Genomic DNA, 24,764 nt, shown 5'->3' with positions numbered 1-24,764 from the left:
AGAGGGTTCCGTGCTGTTTGCTGCCTTTAATGAAAATGCAGTCTAGATAGTAGATGATCCTCTGTGTAAACAATCTCTGCAAATCAAATGAAACTGGACTGCAAGGATAAAAGTCTGCTCCATGCTGTGATAGTTTATATTATTTTATTCTATTATTCATTTTGCATAGAGGAGCATTGAACAATGTGACCCCCCACCTATGTTCTGACATGGTTTTACAATCCACTCTGCCCCCTCTTTCTGTTGCACCTGAGACCACCTAGGAGTCAAAGGCGGGTGGGAGAGAGGAGTGGTAGCCAAATTCTGGGTGCTGTGCAGAGAAGGGCCAGGGTTCTGCTGTCATTCCTCAGAACAGCTGAACTCAGGCTCCTTCATGGAGAGTCCTGTTAAGAGAAAAGGCTGCCTTTGGGCAACTCCCATGTCTACTTTCCTCTTGGAAACTTGCTGGGGCCAGTGGTGGCCACCCAGCACTCCTGGACTACAGCTCCCCCCCCCCATTCCTGGCCATTGTCTGTGCTGGGGCCCAAGTGCAGCTGGAGGCCAGATGTGCACAAGACTCGCTTAACCCAGAGAAGGCACCATTTGCTCCACCACGTCCTGGTCCCCCTTTCCAAGGCAGGGGTAACAGTGTCTTACCAAAAACAGACGTCCCCCTGTGCCCCCAACCCTCTCCCGCTGCTTGTTTACTCACATGGAAATTGTGGTAACTCCCTAACTTCCTCATGTGCTGCCTCTCAGGGCCAGCCAGGTTGACCCTTAACATGTGCCCCCCCCCCAGTGCTGGCTTTGAATGTAACTTGCTGTGTCGGCGTCCATTGACTGTGTGCATATTGTTTGTAAAGCAACTGACCTCCCTTTTGTCTCCCTCGTCCCCCAGATGCAGGTGGCTCAGAAGGAGCAGTTGCTCCAGGAGACGCAGATCCTCCAGCAGACTTTCCTGTCGGAGAAGGACATCCTCTTGCAGAAGGAGAGGTTCGTGGAGGAGGAGAAGGCCAAGCTGGAGAAGCTCTTCCAGGACGAGGTCAACAAGGCTCAGGGCTTAAAGGCGGAGCAGGAGCGCCAGCAGAAGCAGATGGAGCAGGAGAAGCAGCAGCTGGCGGCCACCCTGGAGGAGGCCAAGAAGAAGCAGGCGGAGGCCGAGGAGAATGTCCGCCGGAAGCAGGAGGAGCTCCAGCAGCTGGAAAAGCAGCGGAAGCAGCAGGAGAAGCTTCTTGCGGAGGAAAACCAGAAGCTGAGGGAGAAGCTGGAGAAGCTGCAGGAGGAGCAGCGGGTGGCCCTGGCTCAGACGAGGGAGATCATGATCCAGACCGATGACCTTCCCCAGGAGGTGGTTGTCCCATCCACGCAGGCACCTCAGTCGAAGGCTGTGCCCAACGGCCGAGACATGGTAGATGGCATCTCTCGGAACGGTGAGCCAGAATTGGCTTTCGATGGAATCCGTCAGAAAGTGCCTGCCAAGAAGCTGCTGGAGGCTGGCATCCTGAGCCGAAAGAACCTGGACAAGTTGACCAAAGGGAAGGTGACGGTGGAGGAGCTCTCCAAGAGGGATGACGTCAGGAGGTACTTGCAAGGCACCAACAGCATCGCCGGCCTGGTGGTTAAGCCAACCAATGAGAAAGTGAGCATCTACCAGGCCATGAAGCAGCAGCTGCTCAGCCCAGGCACAGCCCTCATCCTGCTGGAGGCACAGGCTGCCTCTGGCTTCATCATCGACCCCATAAAGAACAAGCGGATGTCCGTCAACGAGGCTGTGAAAGAGGGAGTCGTGGGGCCTGAACTGCACAATAAATTGCTGTCTGCTGAGAGAGCAGTGACCGGCTACAAAGATCCCTACACGGGGGAAAAGATCTCCCTCTTCCAAGCCATGACAAAAGATCTCATTGTGAAAGACCACGCGATCCGGCTCCTGGAGGCTCAGATTGCCACAGGAGGCATCATCGACCCCATCAATAGTCACCGCCTGCCCGTGGAAGTGGCCTACAAGCGAGGCTTCTTCGATGAAGAGATGCAGAAGATCCTCTCTGACCCCACGGATGACACCAAAGGCTTCTTCGACCCCAACACCCAGGAGAACCTGACTTACTTGCAGCTGATGGAGAGATGTGTGACCGACCCGGAGACTGGCCTCACTCTGCTGCCGCTGACAGACAAAGCAGCCAAAGGCAGAGAGCTGGTCTACACCGACCAAGAGGCAAAAGACGTCTTCAGGAAAGCCACAGTGTCTGCTCCCTTCGGCCAATTCAAGGGGAAGACCGTGACCATCTGGGAAATCATCAACTCTGAGTATTTCACTGAGGAGCAGAGGCGGGACCTTCTGCGCCAGTACAAGACTGGAAAGATCACCGTGGAGAAGATAATCCGGCTCGTCATCACAGTGGTGGAGGAGAGCGAGAAGAAGAGCCAGCTCTGTTTTGATGGGCTCCGGGCGCCTGTCCCAGCTGCCGAGCTGCTGGAGAGCAAAATCATTGACAAGGATCTTTACAACCAGTTGCACCAGGGGAAGAAGTCCGTGAAGGATGTCGCCAACGATGAGGCCGTCAAGAAGTATCTGAAAGGCTCAAGCGCCATCGCAGGCATCTTGGTAGAGTCAACAGGCCAGAAGTTACTGCTCAATGATGCCTTGAAGAAAAACCTCCTCAAGCCAGAGGTGGTCCTGATGCTCCTGGAGGCCCAGGCTGGAAGTGGATACATCATTGACCCCGTGAGGAATGAGTATCTCCCTGTGGACGAAGCCGTCAAATCTGGAATTGTTGGCCCTGAGTTGCATGAGAAGCTGCTGTCTGCAGAGAAGGCTGTGACAGGGTACAAGGACCCTTACACGGGGCAGGTGGTCTCGCTTTTCCAAGCACTGCAGAAAGGCCTCATTGCCAAGGAGACAGGGGTCCGTCTGCTGGACGCTCAGCTTGCCACCGGGGGCATCATTGACCCCGTGAACAGCCACCGCCTCCCCCTTGACGTTGCTTGCAAGCGAGGCTACTTCAGCGAAGAGATGCACAAGACGTTGTCTGCTCCAGCGGACGATGCCAAGCTGTACTACGACCCCAACGCCCAGGAGAAGGTCAGTTACGCTCAGCTGCAGAGGAAATGCCACGTTGACAAGCCGACGGGCCTTCGCCTGCTCTCCCTCTCTGACCAGGCCATCCGGCTTCAGCAGGAGGAGGTCTACTCCGATAGCCAGGCTAAGGAATCCTTTGGCAAGGCAGTGGTGGAAGTCCCAGCTGGCAGCTTGAAGGGCAAAACAGTCACAATCTGGGAGCTGATTCATTCTGAATATTTCACTGAAGAGCAGAGGCGGGAGCTGATACGGCAGTTCAAATCCGGCAAAGTCACCATCGAGAGGGTCATCAAAATAATTGTCACCATCATTGAAGAGACTGAGACCAAAAAGCAAGAGAAGCTGACCTTCAGTGGCTTGCGTGCCCCCGTGCCTGCCAGCGAGCTCTGGGAGTCCAAGATTCTCAGCAAGGCCCAGTATGAGCAGCTGAAGGAAGGGAAGAAGACTGTGAGGGACCTCTCCGAGACGGGAGACGTGAAGAGGTACCTCCAAGGGAGCGACTGCATTGCTGGTGTGTATGTGGAAGAAACCAAGGAGAAGCTGAGCATCTACGAAGCCATGAAGAAGAACCTGCTCCTGCCCAGCACAGCAGTTGTCCTCCTGGAGGCCCAGGCAGCCACAGGGTTCATGGTGGACCCAGTCAGGAACCAGAAGCTATATGTCAATGAGGCGGTGAAGGCTGGCATTGTGGGACCAGAGCTCCATGAGAAACTGCTGTCCGCCGAGAAGGCTGTGACTGGGTACAAGGACCCTTACTCTGGGAACACCATCTCCCTCTTTGAGGCCATGAAGAAGGGGCTGATCCTCAGGGAACACGCCATCCGCCTGCTGGAGGCCCAGGTCGCCACTGGAGGCATCATCGACCCCGTGCACAGCCACCGTGTCCCCGTGGAGGTGGCTTACAAGCGAGGTTACTTTGATGAAGCGCTGAACCGATCCCTCTTGGACCCCACAGATGACACCAAGGGCTTCTTTGACCCCAACACCAAGGAGAATCTTACTTACCTGCAGCTGAAGGAGAGGTGTATTGAAGACCCTGAGACCGGCCTCTATCTGCTGCCCTTGAAGCAACCTGAGAGACCCACCGTGGTGGAGACAACCCAGGTGTACACTGAGGCCGAGACCAAGCAGGTGTTTGAGGAGACCCAGGTTGACATTCCAGTGGGAGACAGGGCCGGCTCCTCCATGTCCTTATGGGAGATCATGAACTCGGACCTGATCCCTGAGGAGCAACGCAATCGGCTGATGGATGAGTTCCGCTCCGGCAAGGTGACAAAGGAGCGCATGATCATCATCATCATCGAGATCATTGAGAAGACAGAGATCATCCGGCAGCAAGACCTCACCTCCTATGACTATGTCCGCCGCCGCATCACTGCTGAGGACCTCTATGAGGCCAGGATCATCTCCCTGGAAATATACAATGCACTGAAGCAGGGCTCCAAGACCATCCGCGAGATCCTGGAGATCGAGACCACCTGGAGGTACCTGTACGGCTCCGGCTGTGTTGCTGGAATCTACATTCCATCCAGCAAACAGAAGATCAGCATCTACCAGGCCCTGAAGAAAGGGCTGATCAGCCCAGAGGTGGCTCGGCCCTTGCTGGAAGCTCAGGCTGCCACTGGCTTCATTGTGGAGCCCATCAAAAATGACATGTTGACTGTTGATGAGGCCGTCAGGAAAGGGGTTGTGGGCCCAGAAATGCATGACCGTCTCCTGTCTGCCGAGAGAGCTGTGACCGGTTACCGCGACCCCTACAGCGAGCAGAAAATCTCTCTTTTCCAGGCCATGAAGAAGGATCTCATCCCTTCTGAAGAAGCCCTCCGGCTGCTTGATGCCCAGTTGGCCACTGGAGGCATAATAGACCCACACCTGGGCTTCCACCTGCCCTCAGAGATTGCCATTCAGCGTGGCTACTTTAACAGGGAGACGCACGACCGGCTGTCTGAGCCCAGTGAGGTCCGCAGCTATGTGGATCCCTCCACCGACGACAAGCTCAGCTATGCACAGCTCCTCAAGCGATGCAGGAAGGACGAGAACAATGGCTGCCTGCTGTTGCCCCTCTGTGACACTCGGAAGCTGACCTTCAGGGGCCTGAGGAAGCAGATCTCGGTTGAAGAGCTGGTGCGCTCCAAAGTCATGGATGAAGCAACCGCCCAGCGCCTCCAGGAGGGCTTGACCTCTGTGGAAGAAGTCTCCAAAAACCTGCAGAGGTTCTTGGAGGGCACCAGCTGCATTGCTGGCGTCTACGTGGACTCCTCCAAGGAGAGACTGTCCGTGTACCAGGCCATGAAGAAAGGCATCATCCGTCCCGGCACAGCCTTTGAGCTGCTGGAAGCCCAGGCAGCTACTGGGTATGTCATTGACCCCATCAAGAGCCTCAAGTTGACTGTGGAGGAGGCTGTGCGCATGGGCATCGTGGGTCCCGAGTTCAAGGACAAGCTGCTTTCAGCAGAGAGGGCTGTGACAGGCTACAAGGACCCCTACTCTGGCAAGATGATCTCCCTCTTCCAAGCCATGAAGAAAGGCCTGATCCTGAAAGACCACGGGATCCGTTTGCTAGAAGCTCAGATTGCCACAGGAGGCATCATTGATCCAGAGGAGAGCCATCGCCTGCCTGTGGAAATGGCATACAAGAGAGGCCTGTTTGATGAGGAAATGAATGAGATCCTCCTGGATCCTAGTGATGACACCAAGGGCTTCTTTGACCCAAACACTGAGGAGAACCTGACCTACCTGCAGCTGATGGAGAGGTGCATGACAGACCCTGAGACTGGGCTCTGCCTTCTGCCTTTGAAGGAGAAGAAACGGGAGAGGAAGACCTCCTCCAAGTCCTCCGTCCGCAAGCGCAGGGTGGTGATCGTTGACCCAGAGACCGGGAAGGAGATGTCCGTGTACGAAGCCTACCGCAAAGGCCTCATTGACCACCAGACCTATTTGGAGCTCTCTGAGCAGGAGTGCGAATGGGAAGAGATCACTATTTCCTCCTCGGATGGGGTCGTCAAATCCATGATCATTGACCGGAGGTCAGGGAGGCAGTACGACATCGACGACGCCATTGCGAAGGGCCTGATTGACCAGTCTGCCCTGGACCAGTACCGCTCGGGCACTTTGTCCATCACAGAGTTTGCAGACATGTTGTCTGGCAACATGAGCGGGTTCCGATCCAGATCTTCCTCCGTCGGCTCCTCCTCTTCCTACCCTGTAAGCCCCGCCCATGGGAGAGCTCAGCTGACCTCCTGGAGTGACCCCACGGAGGAGACCGGCCCAGTGGCTGGCATCCTGGACACAGACACCCTGGAGAAGGTCTCCATCACAGAGGCCATGCACCGCAACCTGGTGGACAACATCACTGGCCAGAGACTGCTGGAGGCTCAGGCCTGCACGGGAGGGATCATTGACCCAAGCTCCGGGGAGAAGTTCTCCGTCGCCGATGCCGTTAACAAAGGCCTAGTGGACAAGATCATGGTGGACAGGATCAACCTCGCCCAGAAGGCTTTCTACGGCTTTGAGGACCCCAGAACCAAGACCAAGATGTCTGCGGCACAAGCCCTAAAGAAGGGCTGGCTGTACTACGAGGCCGGCCAGCGGTTCCTGGAGGTGCAGTATCTGACTGGAGGGCTGATTGAGCCGGAGGTGACTGGCCGGGTCCCCCTGGATGAGGCGCTGCAGAAGGGCACCATCGATGCCCGCACGGCCCAGAAGCTCCGGGACGTGAACACCTATTCCAAGTACTTGACCTGCCCCAAAACCAAGCTCAAGATCTCCTACAAGGACGCCATGGACAGGAGCATGACGGAGGAGGGCACCGGCCTGCGTCTTCTGGAAGCCTCTTCCCAGTCCAGCAAAGGCTATTACAGCCCCTACAATGTCAGCGGCTCCGGCTCCACCTCGGGGTCTCGATCCGGCTCGCGAACGGGATCCCGGTCGGGCTCCAGGCGAGGGAGCTTCGACGCGACGGGCTCCGGTTTCTCCATGTCTTTCTCTTCCGCCTCTTACACTGCTTCCAACTACGGCCGAAGATACACATCAGGTCCAAGCGGCGGTGGCAGCACAGATGTCCCCCCCAGCCTTGCTGGCATCTCGGCCCCCCACAGCGTGAGCTGCGGAGGAGGAGAAAGCGGCAGCAGGAGATCTCTTGGACTGCAGGGGCAGCCGCAGCTTCCTGTGGCCTAATGTGCTCCCAGCCTCCTGCCTCCTTAAAGCCTGAGATAACTTTTGCATTTATCCTGCTCTGCATGTGGAAAAGCTGCTGGCTAACCTTCTCATTTTTATTATTATTATTTTGTAATGTTTAAAAACACAATCTCCTTCCAAAGCAGTGCCTAAAGTTTAACCAAAAAAGACTAGACTAATATATTAATATATATGATTGTTCTGACAGTATTTGTATATCGAGAGAAAGAGAGCGTTTCCGTCGTCATCCTCCACCACCATCCTTCCCCCGCCCTCAGTTTAGCCACCCCGGAGCTTGTTTCTCTTTGTACCACCTGCAGAGTAGAATAACCCCAGGCAGGGCCCTGCGGATGCCGCCCTTAGGGCAGAAGCTGCACTCTGTCCTTCTCCTCACCAGCCAGCGACTTCCTCCACGGAGCCCCACCAGCTCCCTCCGTCAAGGCAGAGGATGACCCTCGTGCCAAGGAGCCTCCTGACCTCCTGCCTCCAGTCTGCACCCTCCGCCTCCAGTCAGGAAGGAAGAGAGCCCCCACCGCCCCCTGGGCACCCCACAGCCCCCCTCGGCTGCCACAAGCTTCCAACGCCATGCCTGGACTGCTCTTTCTCACGGGCCCTCGGCCGGACGACCAAGACCACTGCTGTCTGCACTCCACCGCGGCTGCTCTCTGGCTGGCTTCCCCTCCGCTGCCTGGACTCTGTGCTCAGACCGTAAGTGTGCCCTGGCGCTGCTGCCGCCGCCTCCTCCCTCCTGCTGCTGCCGCCTTGCGGATGGGCCTGCCTGCCTCTCTCCACGCCTCCCCCTCTGCCCGTCTCTTCTCCCTGCCCACGCCTCCAACCTGCAGATCCTTCCTGGCGCTTTCTGTGGACTCTGCTTGCTGCGCTCAGCACACGGGGAGCTTTGCACTGCTGTGGGCTGCTCTTAGCTGGCTGTGACCTCTGCATGTCTGTCTATCTGTCTGTCTGGTTCTGTGTATCTGGGAAGCGCCCTGTACGAAAACATGGACAGGCAAAGGTTAGAACTGGATGGTTTCCCTTGATGCCACAACAGCTCAGTGAGGTCTGTTCCCTGGCCTCTTGCTGAAAGCTGTCTCCCCTGGGGATGCTCACGGGTGCCACCAAGGCTGTGTCTTCTCCTGGGTCTTACGCTTTCAGAGCCCTGCTTTTTCTTCTTATCGAGGGCAAATGGCAGGATGGGGCGCTTACGGAAGCAGCCGCGCCCTGAAACGGGCACCGTCCTTGTGCTTTTTCTTCCCATCTGCTTTGTGTTCCTTCGTAATAACATGCGCTCTTTCTCTCAGACGTTTTCTCCTAGTCCCACCAAAGAAGCCCCCCTGTCGCTGGGAGAACTCCTGAGCTGGTTTTCTGAGGTCAGCAAGTCCTGGAGGAGCTCAGCAGGAGGCCCCGAGGCGGCAGCAGATGCAGCAGCCTTCCCTCCGCTGCTCTCGCCCACAAAGGTAACTGCGGGGCTCGAAATCTCCTTCCTCTTTGGGCTGTGAGCTTCTTGCGCTGGCTTCCGGGGGCTGAGGTGGTGCTGAATGGAAGGCGGGCAGAGTTGCAGAGAGGGAGACCCAGAGAAGCTAGAAATGCAATACGTAAGTGCCAAGAGTGCTCCCCACGGATCCTGAGAATGAGAAGAGTGGCCCCCTGTTCTGGGGAAGAGCACTCCCTTTCCCACTGATTCTCTCCTCCTGAACCTCTGGGGCTCTGAGGCCAATGGGCCATTGCTCCTCCCCTGGTGTCTGGCCGGCAGCCTCAGCCTCTTCTCCTTCCTTGGAAGGGCGTTCAGGGTCCGTCGCGTGCAGGGAGTGGCAGGCAGGCGGGGGGCCAGAGGAGCCAGCGGGGCTGAGCATGGCAGTGGCTTCCTGGCTTGATGTGATGGCATCATTGTCACGTGTGACTTCTTCTCTCTCATCCCATCCTGTTCTTTTTCTTCACTTTATTTAGCGCTGCTGGATGTCCATTTCAACTTCCTTCCCAGTTGCCGCGGATCTCGTCCCCCAGTGTTGGGGCAAGTGGGGCAGCACCGAGGACCCAGGCAGACCCTTCCCCCTCCCTTTGCAGCCACCGCGGAGCAGCTAGCAGGGGCCGTGGCTGGCGGTCAGGGGCCCGTGGGGCGGAGGCAGGGGTAGGGAGGCAGGAGTGGCTGCAGAGAGCCCTCCTCCTAGGCGGCGAAGCTGGAGTTGTCCTCTGCCCATCGCAGATGAGCTGGTCCCTTGGCCCTTGGGGGGGCGAGGCGGAGAGCTGCTGTGCTCTGGAGGAAGGCAGCCAGGCAGTTGTGGGCAGGCCAGCGAGGCCGTCAGAAAGCCACCCTGCCTGCTGCAGCTCAGAGGGTGCTGCCTCCTGCCCCCCACCCTCCAGCATAAGTAGGGTCAGGGGCACGTCTTCCTCTGTCGGGGTGCTTTTCCTGGGCTCACACAGGGCGTTTCTCCCCTCCTTTCAAAGCAATAAGAGATGCAGAGGCAGCAGTTGAGCAGAGGTGGTCTCAGTCCTGAAGGGGGTTGTTGCTGGAGCCACAGCCCAGTGGGGTGGGGGTGTCCTTGGGCAGCCTCCCCAACTCCTGCCTGCGGAAGCCAAGAGGATGCTGTGCCCCCCCCGGCATCGGAAGGTCCTTCTCCGCCAGCCCATCCTTATTTGCACCATGTGAATCAAGCCATCCCATTCCTTGGCATTTGATGTTATATTATTCTCTCATTATTATCCAGTTGGTTGGTTTTTTTTCTTGCTTTTGCATGATGTATTAACTCGAGCAAGCCTGTATCCATATTCTGTGTCGGCCATTGGCACAGGCTGGGGGTGCCCCCCTTCTCTCCCCCCCCCCGCTCCCCTGGCTCCCCTCCTGCCTCTTTCTGCTCAAAGCAGCGGAGGCGGCACTCGTTCTTCTCAGACTAAACTGTTCAGGCTCATCTCTGTTTTTCGGGAGGCAGAACACTAAACCGCAACTTGTAAATACCATGAAGTGTTTGTAAAAACATGCAGTATGGAACCAGGCCCTCTGCACCGGGGGCAGTAAAGAAGATTCTATGAAACGGCTTCCGTGTGGTTTGTTCGCGACAACTCACTCCTCTTCCAAGGACACTGAGCCCCTCCCTAGCGCCCCAAACTCCCTGCCCTCCTCGCTTCACAGCCCTTGGGTGGGTCCCAGCCTGGGGGAGTTGGCTGTGGGGTCTTTGCGGTGCTTCCAGAAGGGGCGTTCTCCACAAGAGCTTCCTGAAGCAGCTTCAGTCCTCCGGTGAGCAACTGACCGTGTTGCCCACGTGGGCCTGGAGTCGGGGGCTGCTCTGCAAGAGTCACCCCAGAGAAGCCGCTGGTGTGCATCCACCTCTTGGCTGGGTATGGAGAAGAGGCTCTGGCGCTTCCCGTGCCTTCCTTACAACACGTCTTTGCAGCCTGGTGCTCTGGAAGAAAGCAGTCCGTCTCAAAGTCACGCCAGGGTTGGAGCTACAAGCCATGCAGAAGGACTTGTGGCCTCTGCTGCTAAGGTTCCTTTGCCCCAGGCTCCCACCCCACCATGCCTGCAGCCCGCAAGGGGGTCACAAGGCCACCCACCCTCTTCCCAAGACCTGTAGTTCACCTAACCTTGAGAGCTAGATCCCATCAGTATCCATAGAAGCTCATGAACTGTTACCAAGCATCTCTGAATAATGCCAAAACTCTGGGGAAAAGAAGAGGGATTATGAAGCAGGTATGTTTTAATTCTGGGAACAGATCAGGCTGGAAGCAGCCTCTGGCTAGGATGGGTCTCAGTGGGGTTTTGGGAGCCTGAATATTCGTGTCAATGTTGCTGGAGCTGCCAGGCTCAGAACGCGGCAGGCCTGCCTCCCTCCTGCCCACCCTCTGGGTCTGTTCCTGTTTCGCTCTTTGTCCCAGGGCATATAAAAGGTGGCTCTCTCCAGCTCCTCTGGAGCAGATGGCAGCAGGCCAGGAGCCTGGCTCCTCGCATTGCCCCTTTCCAAAGGCAAGAGAAAGCAAAGAGGTTTTCCTTCCCTTGAGCAAACTACACTAATGTAGCTGTTTGGAAGTACAGCCGGGCCCCTTCGGTTTTAACGAGGAGCTTGGAGGCTCCGCTGCAGCTGGCAGCTCCTGGGCACTCAGTCTGGCAGGAATCCCTGGCACTCTGCCCACCTCATAGAGGTGGGTGGCATGCCTGAGGGTTGTGCTAGGGTACTAGAAGCCCATTCCGCCTTAACTTGGGGGTCTTCAACAGGGGCACCTAAGTCATTTCATGAAAGAAGAAGGGTCGGCATCTAAGGTCAAACTTAGAAAAGGATAGCAAATACTGAGACATTTTTGGAAGAAGGAAAAGGTCCTTTCAATTCACTGTTTAAGAAATGCAAAGCCAAAATGTACTAAAGCCAGGCAAGGGTAGTCATACGCTGCCATCCAGAAGGGGTCTGTGATTCTTTCACCAGGCACCCATTCCTGGCAGGAGCCGCAGGGGAACCTGGCATGGGCCAAATCTGCCCCATCCATCTTCCCACTGAGTACCCTTCCCCCCAAGCTGTGCCCATATCCAGTGGCAGAGCTTCATGCTCTGGCATTGGGGGGGCGGAGAACAGGTGGGGGCATGGCATGCCACCTGCAGGGGGGCGTGGTGCCCAGCGTGGGGGGGGGCAGCCATGATTGCACCCCACTGGGATTGCGCTGCCAGGGGCGATGTGCTCCCCCCGTACTCCTCTTCTTCCTCCGCCAGTGCCCAAATCCTGCCCAAGTGAAGAGTGACAGGCACAGAATGGGCAGGATGCTGCCCCTCCTTTTTTTTTTATTTAAGGCCCACCTAGTCCAGCACTGTGGGAAGTGTCAGACTAGATGTCCCGGAGGGAAACCCATAATTCCAAGCTGAGCTCAACCCTTGTGATTGCCAGAGAACGTAGCCATTGTGGCCTGTAGCCATTTAGAGTCTTCTGCTGCATTCATTTGTCAAACCCTCTTTTAAAGCTGTCTGAAGTTGGTGGCCATCTTGTGGCAATGAGTTCCACAGTTTAACTGTGCCCTGGTTGAGGAGCTACTTTATTTTCTCTGTTCTGAAGCTCCTGCCCTTCAGCCTCATCGCTTGACCACATTCATTTCAAGTTCTCCACACCTTGCAGGATTCCACACACTTTGTGGGAGGCCCGTCTCTCTTCTGAACGAAAGAGCCCCTCCAGTTGTAACTTCTCCCAAAAGGGGACCAGCTTCCACCCCTGACTCATCTTGGCTGCCCTTTTCTGAGCTCTTTCTCACCGTGTTCCCAGTGTGGTTACACCTTGGAGGTGTGGAGCAGGAGTATAATGTCAGCAGGACCTGCCAATGCAGAGCCACACAGATACACTTCTATATCTAGGGAACCAGGATGGGGGACCTGCTGTGCATCACTTCGCAGCTGCTTAAAAACAAACTGCATTTGCCATTAAACCGCCCATTCGCGCCCTTTGGAGAGTTCCTTTTGGAACTCTTCCCAAACCTTTTTTCTTCCATCAACCCTGAATAATTGAGCGTCACGGCTCACGTCTAACTCTGGATCGTTTATGAACAAGGTAGAAAGCACACGTCCCAAAAACACAGGTCCTGAGGTGGGCTCCACAGTAACATGCACCATTATTTTAGATTCTTGTCCACCTAGAAATATAATTTGCCTCATCTGTGCCTCGAAAAACAATTTCTGGTGCTGCCAGTGTTGGGCACCCCTTCCTTCCTTCCTCTGGGCTTTTCTCCTCCAGCCTGCACATGGTTCCCTCAGCTGTGGAGCCTTCCTCCCAACTGCCTTCCTAACCCAACTGCCTTGCACCTTCCCAGGCTGGCTCTCCTCAGGCCACCTCCCTCCACGGCCACGTTTAACGGTTCCCTCAGAGCCCGGCTGCCATTTCCGGAGGTTTGGGTTCAGCGCCAGAGGAGCATGAATGGGCTGCCCTCGCTCTTTCCTCCAGCAACCATGAGGCCCAGGCGGATGGGCCACAAAGAGCCACATTCTGCCTCAGTTCAGCTGGGGGTGGGGGTGGGAGAGGCCCCCAGGGCAGCAGCACCCTGGGATGGCAGCCTCTGCATCACCCACTGCGCTGCGAGGGCAGCAGAGAGAGATGGGCCAGCCTCTGTCCACTTGTTGACTCTGCCATTCTCTGTCCTCTGAAGCAGAAGGATGAGTGCCAGACCTTGTGAGCAGCAGCGTGAGGGGCAGAGACACCCCTTTCCGTGGGGCTGGACTGAGACCCACAGCTGCCTCTCTCCCCCCACCCTGACCCTTGCAATGGCGCCTGGGAGTTTGACTCACGGAGGGCAGCTCTCGTGCCCAGTGGCTTTGCAAGGAAGCCTCCCCCTTTCCTGCAGCCACACAACTGCAGTGTTGTGCCAGCCCCCTTCCCACAATTTCTCCAAGTTTGTGGAAATGGACTTGGCAGGCCTTGGGCATGAATCTGGAGTGGAATGGAAGCCGGGTGGAATTGCAGCTGAGGAGGGAGGCAGCCAGGGGCCCTGCCAGACATGCCCTGTCCTTTGCAGTGACGCCCTGGGACTCAGAGCAGCTCTGCGGGGGCTTGGAGGCAGCCCTTCCTGGGCAGCAGAGTTACCCCACATGGTCCTGCCCATTTTGCTGGAAGGAGGGGAGAGGCTGGCATGAAGGGCAGTTCAGAGTTGCTCACCTCATGTTTTGGGTGGTGGCGGCTTGGGGCTTTTAAAGGGAAAAGCAAAGGGAGCGACCGTGCAATTATTTAAGGGCTGGGGCAGGAGGGGGAATGGAAGGTTTCAGCTGGGGATGGATGCCAGTCCCCCCACCCCCGCCCACAAATCTAGACAGGCAGCTGGTCTACCCACTGAGAACCAACCAAAGGGCAGGCCTGGAATGCCAGCTTCTCGGAGGCCAGAGTCACCAGATCTGCTAGAGATGTGCAGCCTGCTCTCTGCTGTGAGTTCTGTATCTTTATTCCTTGGGAGTGTTTACTTCCAATTCCACTGCCAAAAAAATCCTGCAGGTGTCCACCTGCATTCTGGCCTTCCAAGCCCAGCTGGGATCAAAGTTTCATGCATCCCTCAATCCGAGCTATTAAAAATGCAACTGGAGGCTCCCCTGGACTCCCCTGTGCCAAAACCTCCCTCCCCAGCCCAGGGCCTTGGACCTCTCCCCATCTCTCTGGCCAGCCTTCCTGCAGGGGAAGGAGAAGGACTCTCGCCCTTTCCCTTAACTGAAACAAATGCCATGCTTGAAGGCAGAGCCTCATTCCCAGGCCAGAATGGCTGCAGGGAGCAGCAGCAGATGGGATCTGAGTGGCTTTTGGTGGGAACAGATCACATGCAATGGAGCAATCACATCACAGGACAGGCTTGTGTGAAGCCATTTTGACATTCTGCAGCCCAGGGGACGATCAGCCTGCCTTGCCCTGGGCTCCGTCAGGAGGCTGCACCAAGTGGCTCCCCACACCCTCAGCACAGGATCTGCTGTGCTTCTTTCCAGATGCCTCTGAGGGACTTGGTCCATTTCCAGGCACCCCCCATATGTTCATAGAACCCCACTCTTCAGCCAGTAATCCACAGGTGGTGTAAGATCCCATATGCTACCTGACTTCACTTATGACCCTGTACCATTTGGACAGGGCGGCAAGCATTTCCCAGGTGACCAAACCCGCAGCATTGGTTAATAGCCTAATCATCACCCAGGAAAAAGATGGCTCTCTTCACCTTTGTTTTGACTCCGATTCCAAGGACCTAAAGAAGGCCATGAAAAGACAACACTTTTCTGCCCTTTCCATGGAATATGTGTGGCGCAGATTAGCTGGCCAAAAATTATTCACCATTCTAGACTAGAAAGAGGGCTACTGGCAGGTCAATCGGCTGAACTCCCCTTGGGGTTGCCTGCCCCTTGGGCATCAAATCAGGATATGAAGACTTTCAGCCCAAGAGCATGTGGATGACATGGGTGCAGGCATTGTAGCAGATGACATGATTACAGCCACAGGTACAAAGAAAAAACCCTAAACAGATTCTAGACAGAGCACATCAGAAGGGTGCTCAGTTCAACCCAGGGGAAGTCCAGTTGTTGGTTGACAAGGTCAGGTACTTGGCCCAAAAGACAGCCTTGAACCTGATGCAGACAAAGTCCAAGTTGTGCCTCAGATGCCTCTGCTGGTTGACAAGAACATACAGTACCTTTCTTGGCGTGTCCCGATGTGCCGGCCCTGAGGGTGCTGCAAGAGTCCGCCCATGGAAAGATGCACAAGGGCAAAGGGACTCCAATCACCAGCAAGCCCTGGTCAGCCTGAAGACAGCTGTCACAACGGCCCCCATCTTAAGGTTCCTTGATCTCCAAGAGCAACTACAATGTCAAGCACGTGCATCTAAAGGTCATGTCTCTTGTTGAAGAAGCAGCTAATTGCCTTTGCCTCTTGAGCCCTAAGTCGGGCTGGAAAAACTTATGCACACATTGACAAAGAACATCTCGCTTTCATTTGCTGTGAAGAAGTTTCACCAATAGTTGTTTGTCATGGCAGTGTTGGTCCAATCGGATCACAAACCCTTGGAAGTGATTTTTTACCAGGCCCATTTACAGGCCTCAGCAAGACTGCAAAGGCTCACAGAATCATAGAATGGTAGAGCTGGAAGGAATCCTGAAGGTCCTCTATATAGTCCAACCCCTGCAATGCAGGAATCTTAACTAAAGCACCCATGATGCGTGGCTATCCAAAGAAGGAGAGTCCACTACCTTCTGAGGGAACCTGTTGCAATGTCAGCTGTTCCTCATAAGCCTTGGTTTCCAGAACCTTTATCATCTTGGTCACCCTCCTCTGCACACATTCCAGCTTGTCAACATCCTTCTTAAATTGTAGAGCCCAAATACTTCAGGTATGGTCTGACCAAGGCAGAATAGAGTGACTTCTGGACACTAGACTTCTGCAGATGCAGCCTGGAATATGTTGTCTATTTTTCTGAGTCATGCAGAGTGATGTAGCAGTTTCACCCTCAAAGCTCTAGTGAGGAAGTAAAGATAAAGGACCCCGGTTCAGTCAAACTTGACTATGGGGTGTGGCACTCAGCTCGCTTTCTGGCCAAGGGAGCCGGCGTTTGTCCACAGACGGTTTTTTCCAGGTCATGTGACCAGCAATGGTGCAATGGGACACCGTGCCGGAAGCTGTTTGCCTTCCCACCACAGCGGTACCTATTTATCTACTCGACTGGTAGACTCCACACACAAGACTTTGAAGATGAATCTTTACTTGCAGGAAAGCAACTATTAATAAGTCATGTTATTTAGGCATTCCAAGTCCAGTACATTGCATTCCTCTCCCTTGAGCCCAAGAGAGGGTCTTCTTGCTTCCAAAAAACTTCTAGCTTCCAAAACTCCTACATTGCAGTGCATAAGTTATCAGTCCATAGCTTTGTCTGTCCTCACAAACTCCTAGACGTAGCTTCTGCTTGAGGTTTCCACACTCAGCAAAACAACAGCAAAATGGTGAAACAACCAGCCAACCTCCATTCTGCCCCCTCTCCTATCACTACCTAAGACAGCTACAAGCTCACTCTGAAAGGGAGTTACAAACCAACAAGGCAATGATTCAGCATTTCTGTGACCTTAGTTGGAGTCACAAGATTTTGCAGCTGTTACATTATTACATTACGTTGGTTTCTTTTTCCCCAGTACATTTTTTTCTTTGTTAAATACATTTTCTAACAAATACAGCATACTAACAGAATAGCATTAGCTTTCCCCCTTGCTACATCACACTGTTGACTCCTATTAAGCTTGTGGTCTACTAAGACCCCTGGATCCTTTTCACATGCTCCTGCAACTCCCATGATATGGCCTGCATATTGTCTGTCTACACCAAGGCAAGGGGATGTTTATAGCCAGCACATTCTCAAATCAAATGCCATGCTGAACACTTGGCAAAAGAGTCATTTTTAGCCGTACAGAAAAAGACTCCATTAGTGACCACGTGCTTCACCAGTTGTAGCAGACATTTTAAAACTCAGACACTGTTGATAATAGATTACTACTCAAAAGTTCTCCATTTCGCTGACAATTTAGCTGCCACCATAGTGGCAAATTAGTTTTTGCCTGCCATGGGATTCCCAGGGAGATGGTGTCTGCCTATGCTCCATTTGCCAGAGAACGGGGCATCATTGTGGCACCACTCAAGCCCAGCGTACTCTCAGTCCAACAGCCTAGCTGAACACACAGTCCAGACCACACAAAAAATACTGGAAGGGGCACAAGAAGATGGTACAGGTCCAAGTGCCTCCATCACTGATTATATGAAGGGGAAAGGACTTACAAGAGACGTCTGAGGTAGTCCCAGGCGCATCCTGAAATCAGAGGAGCCATCTCAAGATGCATCTAATGGACAGTCCTCTGGAGTGGATGGAGAGCCATTTCCCCAGGAATGTTCACAATCATCTGAGCCTCTAGAAGCATCCAGAGACCCTCAGGAGACAGTCACCAACTTGGAGAAGCGTCAAAGACTTCCGTAACTACCTAAGTCATGTGTCAGAACCTCTGACTCCCAACTTCACAAGTGTGTTTCAATCCAAAAGGTTGACTCTTTGTAGCTTTTAGCCAAAGAAGGGGGGATGTAGTGTGTGTGACCCACACCTCTTTAGCATACATTCCTGATGGTTAAAAATTCCCTCTTGAAGTGCAGTTCCCTCCATAGTTATGTGGGAACAAGCCAGAGTCCTAGTCTGGGCTGTGGAGCAAGTCCTGGGTGCTCTGCTGTTAATCCATCATTCAAAAATAAACCCACCCTTGGTGCTATTCTGACTCCCCCTGCTTCCAGGCATCAGGGCAGGCCCCCTGCAAGGTGTCCTCTCCTGCTGAGCCCCCTTCCCAAGCCCATAGCGTCTGCCCTTCCACACATGCGCCCCAGCCAGATCACAAGCCTTTGCATTGCCTTCATGCAGACTATCGACCCAGCATATTTTGCAGCCCTGCCTGGAGATGCTGCGAGGGGTTGAGGGGGGCTGGGAACAGCAATTCCGTAAATGAGGGGAGCATGCTCAGGAGCCTCCATTGCCCCCCCCCCTGCTTCAAGGCTCAGGGAGAAACTAGCTTTTCCATTCCATGGGAAGGAGAAGACTTTGTGCCATTTCAGCTGAGGTGCCAAACTGCTGCCACACGTGGACTGGTGTATTTGCCTGTGATGCAGATACAAGCAGGAGATGCTCTGAGGCAGGAAGCAAATGCCACAGCATGTGGAAAGGTTGGCTTGTCTATCTGGGAGGCCAGATCCTCCGGTCTCATCAGGTGCCATTTCCAATTATCAAATTCAAAGAGCTTACAAGACAAATTCAGTCAAGGAAACGGGAAACATATAGGGGCCAATCTAGGAATACAGTAAAGCGAAGAAGCATTTGAAATCCTCACGTTTGCCTCAGACCACTTCCAGACAGTTTTGCAGGTGGGATTCGACCACATACTGGCAAAGGCAGGTTGCAGCATGGAAATGGATTAGGTGCTGTTTTGCAACAAACTCGTTCTTTTAAAATGGACCTTTTGCTGTATGGAAAGCGGTGTGTCCTGTAAGGTCCTTGCAAACAATTCAGAATGAATGCTCCACAAAAAGGACCACCTGGAAAGCCTCCCAAGGCCCGCCAGAGGAGGAGGGGCTCAGGCCAAGTAGGGTGGCTGAATCTACATACAGAAGTGAAATCAGGAGGGGCAGCTTGGCTGGGGCTGGCCAGAGGAGATTCCCCAGGGATCCCGTAGGCTCCATGGCTTCAGACTGAAGATCTGGGGAAAGAGATGGAGGAACTACGCACTTCCAGGGAGAACAGACTAATCCCAGCAGTTGCTAACCTAGCTGAGAAGATGTTCCTCACCATGTCCACCCCAATGGCTGAGGTGCCAGGGATGTACCCAAAGTTGCAACCACAGGCTGCATCTCCCAAAGGACGCCCACTCTGTTCCCTGCTTGACCTCAACCCACACATGTTCACATAATGACCTGTAGAAAATCACTGCGATACACCAATGAGAGCAAGAAACACCAGCCACAGCAGTCAAAGCTTTCATTAATGGTGAATTTCTTCTGCTTTGCTAGTTGCTCTGTGGTGCAACAGCATCATTGCTGTCCAGAGGAACTATCGAGCAACAAAAGCAGGTGCATGAAGCAGCAGTGCCATGGAAAGTATGGAAAGTTACTGCTTTTCACCAGGAAGTCACAAGAGAGAGGCACTGACTGGCAATGAAGAAGACTGGTGCCCCAAAACTTTTGCAGATGCAAACAGCGTTCACAGTGGGGTCGCGCACAACTGCCCTGGCAGCCTCTTGAGCACAACTTGATGGCTCTGCTCTTCCTTCCTAGTCAGAAGCAGCCAGGCTCCCCAAGACCAGCTGCTGGAAGCCACAGGAGGGGCGAGTTTCTCTTGGGCTCAGATTCCCCTTGCTGGTCGGCCACTGTGAGGACAGGATGCTGGACGGACTAGGTGGCCATTGGCCTGATCCAGCAGACTCTTCTCAAGTTCTCATTGAGAACCACATTGCTGGCATCCCGTTCTTTCACAGAATTACAGGTCTGTAAGCTGGAAGGGACCCAAAGGGTCATCCAGTCCAACCCTTTGCAATGCAGAAAGCACAGCTAAGTGCAGCTTTGGGATCTTCCACACTTCCTACTCCTAGAAAGCTCAGGCCCAAGTGGTTTTCTAACCCTTTCCCAGGGAAAACCTGCTCTTTAGCTCTAAACTGGAGCAAACGTCAATCCAGAGAAAACCCGAATTGCCATTTGCTCTGAATGAGCACTAAAGAGCAGTTTTCTCCAGGGGAAAGAGGAAATGTGAATGAGCCCTTAATCCCATCACAACTTCGGAGACATTCTCCATGAAGTATCTGGAAGGGAAGTCTGAGGCAGAAATCTGCAGGAGAACAGGCAAGCCCAGGAACAGGCCTTTGAAGCCCTGGGCTAGGCTGTCTCTCTTCCTCCATCAAGCAGGATGAGTCCTTCTCTGTAGCTCCAGGTGTCTGCTTGGATTGAGCTGCCCCCAAAGCCTCCTTCGCTTCAGATTTGACCACCTGACCATATCCATGTCCATCTCCCTATGGTGTTTTCTCCTCTTCTGCAGACGTTTTTCATGGTGGATGCTGCTAGCCTCCCAGGAAGGAACTCGGACCCCCCAACTCCAGACGCAGAACAGGGACCAGAGAGGTATGAAGGGGTCCATTAGCAGCTCACTGAGATTTGGGAAACTGGAAGTGTTTGGGCCAGGCTTGGGTGTATCTGTGGAGCTCGTCAGAGTGCAAGGGGGGGGGGTCCCTTCCCTCTAAAATGTGGCCCTGTAGGGCATGGCAGAGGCTGCAGGGAGCCAACAGGTGGTGCTTCCGTTGTACCTGCTCAAGCGGAGGCCCAGGTGAACCAAGAGCTTTATGAGTAAGGTGGGTTTCCAGGAAGGGACTCAGGTCAGAGGTGGCATCACACAGGCGTTTTGGGAGCATTGGAGATGGTAGCTGCACAGAAGAACCATCAGAAAAGGACTTGGACCCGTGCTTTGTAGGCATGGGGCAAGTGCAGGTGTGGCTGAGCCCTGAGTCAGACCTCTGGTCTCTGTAATTCAGCATCATCTGCCCCGATTGGGAGCCGCTCTGCAGGGCTGCAAGTGGGGCGTTCCCAGCCCTGCCTGGAGATGCCATGGGTGGTGGAGCCTGGAGTCTTCTGCATGCAGAGAGATGCTCCGTCCCTGAGCTGTGGCCCTTCCCCATCAGAGGAGCCAAAGGGGCCCAGACACTCCATCACCCTGCTCTCACAGGGGCCAACCAGGTGCCTAGGGGAGGCAGGCATGTCCAAATCCAGGTCTCCATGGCAGACGTAACCAGGAATCTGGGAGAGACCCCGTGTTGGGCAGATGTAGACGTCTTGGGGCTGGTGAGTGTGAAGCTGGTGCTGCTCCAGCGAGCGCTAGGGCTGTGCCATGAGCCGCCTGCTGTGGCATCTGGCGAGGGCACCCCCAGCCTGCTCCGAGAATGCCTTCAATGAAGTGGAAGCTGCCCTTTACATCAGATTAAAGCCCTGCCAGCTTGCCCTTGGCGTCCTTCCATGCCAAACAGCCGAGGGGGAAGGAAGGGGCTCCTGGCCACCTGGTCGGTTTCCAGCCTCAAAGCCAAAGCTTTTCCCCAAAGGGGACAAAGCCACCCTATGGGCCCACATCCCCAGCTGAAACGCTGGGAGCTCTCTGGAGAAAAGGTGCTTTTTAGTCCAGAGAGAAGTCGAGTAAGAGGCAACACGTCAGAAGGGTATAGAATTAGGCCTGGTCTGGAGAAAGCGGAGAGAGGAAAACTGCCCTCCCTCTTTCATAACACTTGGGTGGTCGTCCAAGAAAGCTGGTGCTGGAGATACAGGACAGAGGGGAAAAAGAACTTCTTTAAGCAGTGCAGAGTTTAACTGCGGAACTCACTGCCACAGTGATGGCCACCAACTTGGATGGTTTCTTATGTTCTTCTGCAACTTGTCCTCCTTGTTAGCTTGCCTTTCCCATCCACTGCAAAGGCTTTTTCCGGCTGGCCTCTGTGCCGAGTCCACCTCAAAACCCCTTTGCCGGCTGCTGAATGTTTTCCTTTAATCTTCCCTTCCAAGTAGAGCTTACAGGTTGACCCTGATTGCTCCAACATTCAAGCAGCCATTTCATGGAAAGCCACTGAGCCGATTGAGCCAGGTGTCAGGTGATGGGAGGGGCGTCCTAAAGTGCCCCCAGGAAGTCAGAGAGCAAAGCCTCTTCATGTTTCCACTGTCTTGAGCAGGAGGCCGGCTGTGCTCCAGTCCCTGCTCCTCTTTCCCTCTTGAACTGACCAGAAGGGATAGAACCTGCGGCCCTCCAGATGTCTTGGATTACAATCCCTATAATCCCTGACCACTGGTCCTGTTAGCTAGGGATCATGGGAGTTGTAGGCCAAAACATCTGGAGGGCCAAAGGTTGGGGTGCCTGGGATAGAACTTCAGAAGAGCCAGTCTGCAGGATCCGGCCAATGGCCCAACTAGGCCAGCCTCCTGTTCTCCCAGTGGCCATGCAGTTGCCCCAAGGGAAGCTTGCAAGCAGCGTCCAAGCACAAGAGCCCCTTCCACCTGCTGGGATTCAGCATTGCTGGCCCAACTGTGGAAGCAGAGCAGAGCCATCAGGGCTGGCAGACTAGGAGCCATCGACTGCCGCCTCCTCCTCCATGAATTTGCTCATCCTCTTTTAAAGCTATCCAGGTTGGTGGCCATCCCAGCCTCCTGTGGAAAGGAGTTCCACAGGTTAACTCTGCACTGTGTGAAAAAGTACTTCCTTTTCTCTGTCCTGATGCAGCATTGGATCCCCACATGGGCCACGACCCAGCAAGCAGCACGGCTCCTCCCATCCCTGCAGGATCCACTTGCTTTCCCCGGGATCCCCCTGAGGCTTAGGGGAGGACACAGTCCCTGAGACAGCCAAAAACACTTCCATTAAGGGAGACACTCCTGGCTGAGCAGGCTGGCACTTTAGGAGAATAAATGAAGTGGCGTCGTTCTCGCTGCTCGCCTGTCTGGAGGGAGGCTTCAGGGACATGGACTCAGCCAGTGGCCTCCTTGAGGAGGCATGTCAAAGGTGGGGCACAAAGGGATAGAAGCACCATATCTATATATATATAATATTTTCGGCCAGGGGCTGCTTGGCACAGCTGGAGCACTGGGTGGCATGTGGGGCACTGCCCAGCCTTTTCCTGCCAGCCAGAATATCCCAAAGCTGAGCTCGGCCCCTTGCTCAGAGGTGGGGGCTACGTGCCTTGCCCGCGATGTCCCAACTGCAAGTGGCCCAACTGCAGTGCCCTCCGTGGCCACTTGGCACTGGGCAGAAGGTGAGGCGGCCTCCTTGCCATGGTGGGGTCTGACTCTGCTTCTGCTCCCAGGGCCTGGCCGAGGGGCGACTGGAAGGAGCGCAGCCCAGACATGCGGGAGCAGCTGCTCTCCCTGTGCCACTGGCTGGATGCCCTGGAGAAGAGGCTGCCGGGCCTCCCTGAGCGGGACTCTGCCACAGAGGTAATGGGGATGGGGGGCCACGACTAGGCTTCTCAGCCCCACCAGAATGGGCTCTTCATCTTGAGACAACAGCTTGCAGGTTGCCCCGGTCAGCACCAGCTCCTGCTTTATTGAGGCTTTCCGGTTTGGGTGAGCTGAGTTTCGCAGGAGCTGAGCTTGCTGGATCATATTATTATTATTAGAATTTATATACCTCCCGATACCTGGAGGTCTCAGGGCAGTTCACAGAATAAAAATCAAAATATAAAACCGCAAACTACATAATCAAAATAAAAACAACAACCCAATAACTGCCCCCCACAACCCCCCCATTTTAAAAGAGCATAGGATGTCCGATCACAGCAAAGTATCTTGCAAAAGATTCCTTCTCTTCTGCATTCTTGGCAAGATACCAGCTTGCATGGAAAGAAGGAAATTTGGAAAACCTGAACCACCAGCACTTAAGTTTCACATACCTAAGAGCCGGAGGATCAGGCCAGGGGTCCCCTTGTCCAGCCTCCTGTCCTCACAGGGACCAACCAGATGCTGAATCTCCTCGATGAGCTCTCCCCCCACTGGGTGCCCCCCCACCTTTGCTTAGGTGCATTTTGCAGCCAGCAATGAGCTGGATCCTGGCTGACATGGTGAAAGTGCCAGCCCTGGAGGGCACAGCCCTGGTGGCCCACATCCCTGTGCAACTCAAGGTGTCTGAGGACGGCAAGTGTAGGATTTTTTGGTCAGGGGGAGAACCTGCCCCTGGGTCACTTTGTGCCCCCAGTGTTTTCTTGAGTGGCGCTCATGTTGTTGTGGGGTTTGTGCTGTGACCTGTCCTGTGTTTCCACTTGGCGTGTGGCACATGTTGCCCTCTGGCACTTGCAGGCCCTCACCCTTCCTCACACAGCCTGGCTCACCCCAGCCTTGCAAAGAGGTCTCAGCAACACACAGGCAGCTTGGGGGGCCGGGAGGTGCCTCCCTCCTTCCTTTGGCCTCCCCCTTTGTATCCCCGTGTGGGCAGCAATGCAGCATACAGGGGGTTAATGGGTGTGTGCGGCGGTTCACTCCTGGCCGCACATGCGTGCGCACCCCCCCCCCGCCTAGGCAGGCCCAGGCCCTCCGTCTTGAGCCGCTGCCAGGCTGCTGAAAGGGTTTCCCCCCAGCTGCCTTTTGTTCTGCTCCTGCTGGGCACATGGGCTCCCTCCGCACCCCTGACGGCACAAACTGAAAGGCTCATTCATGCCGGACAAAGGGGGGCTCGGAGAGAGCCCACCGCCCGGCTCCCAGGATCTGAGGCTGCGCCAGGCTGCGGCCAGAGGGGCTGGGCTGGGGGCTCCTCTCTGCCAGAGGGGAGGGGTCCGGCTTGCGGGTGTGTGTGTGTGTGTGACACCCTCAGCTCATCCCACAGCACCCCCAAACCCCTCAGCCAGACCCCCTTGCAAGGGGGAAAGAGAATCATAGAACCACATAGAGCTGAGGCTCATCTAGTCCAGCACCTGCGAGGCAGGAATATGCAGCTGTCCCTTCTGGGGATCGAACCGGCAACCCTGGCATTCTCAGCACCAGGGTCTCAGCAGCTGAACCATGCAGTGCCATGCACTCTGCATGCACCCAGAGGC

General features: G+C 54.8%; 1 protein-coding gene across 1 annotated transcript in view; it reads left to right on the top strand.

The window, feature by feature from the left end:
- Positions 1-24,764, top strand: part of PLEC (plectin) — a 120,459-nt gene that overhangs the window by 55,465 nt on the left and 40,230 nt on the right. Inside the window, exons 32-37 of the mRNA XM_053395664.1 lie at positions 878-7,229; positions 7,629-7,939; positions 8,530-8,685; positions 20,249-20,331; positions 23,043-23,172; positions 23,766-23,874. Coding sequence (XP_053251639.1) covers positions 878-7,229; positions 7,629-7,939; positions 8,530-8,685; positions 20,249-20,331; positions 23,043-23,172; positions 23,766-23,874 — 7,141 coding nt within the window. The remainder of the gene's footprint in view (positions 1-877; positions 7,230-7,628; positions 7,940-8,529; positions 8,686-20,248; positions 20,332-23,042; positions 23,173-23,765; positions 23,875-24,764) is intronic.

Source organism: Podarcis raffonei, chromosome 7 (genome assembly GCF_027172205.1).
Source record: "Podarcis raffonei isolate rPodRaf1 chromosome 7, rPodRaf1.pri, whole genome shotgun sequence".
Classification (NCBI taxonomy): domain Eukaryota; kingdom Metazoa; phylum Chordata; class Lepidosauria; order Squamata; family Lacertidae; genus Podarcis; species Podarcis raffonei.
Note: the sequence above shows the minus strand (reverse complement) of the source record. Positions and strands in the feature narration are given on the sequence as shown.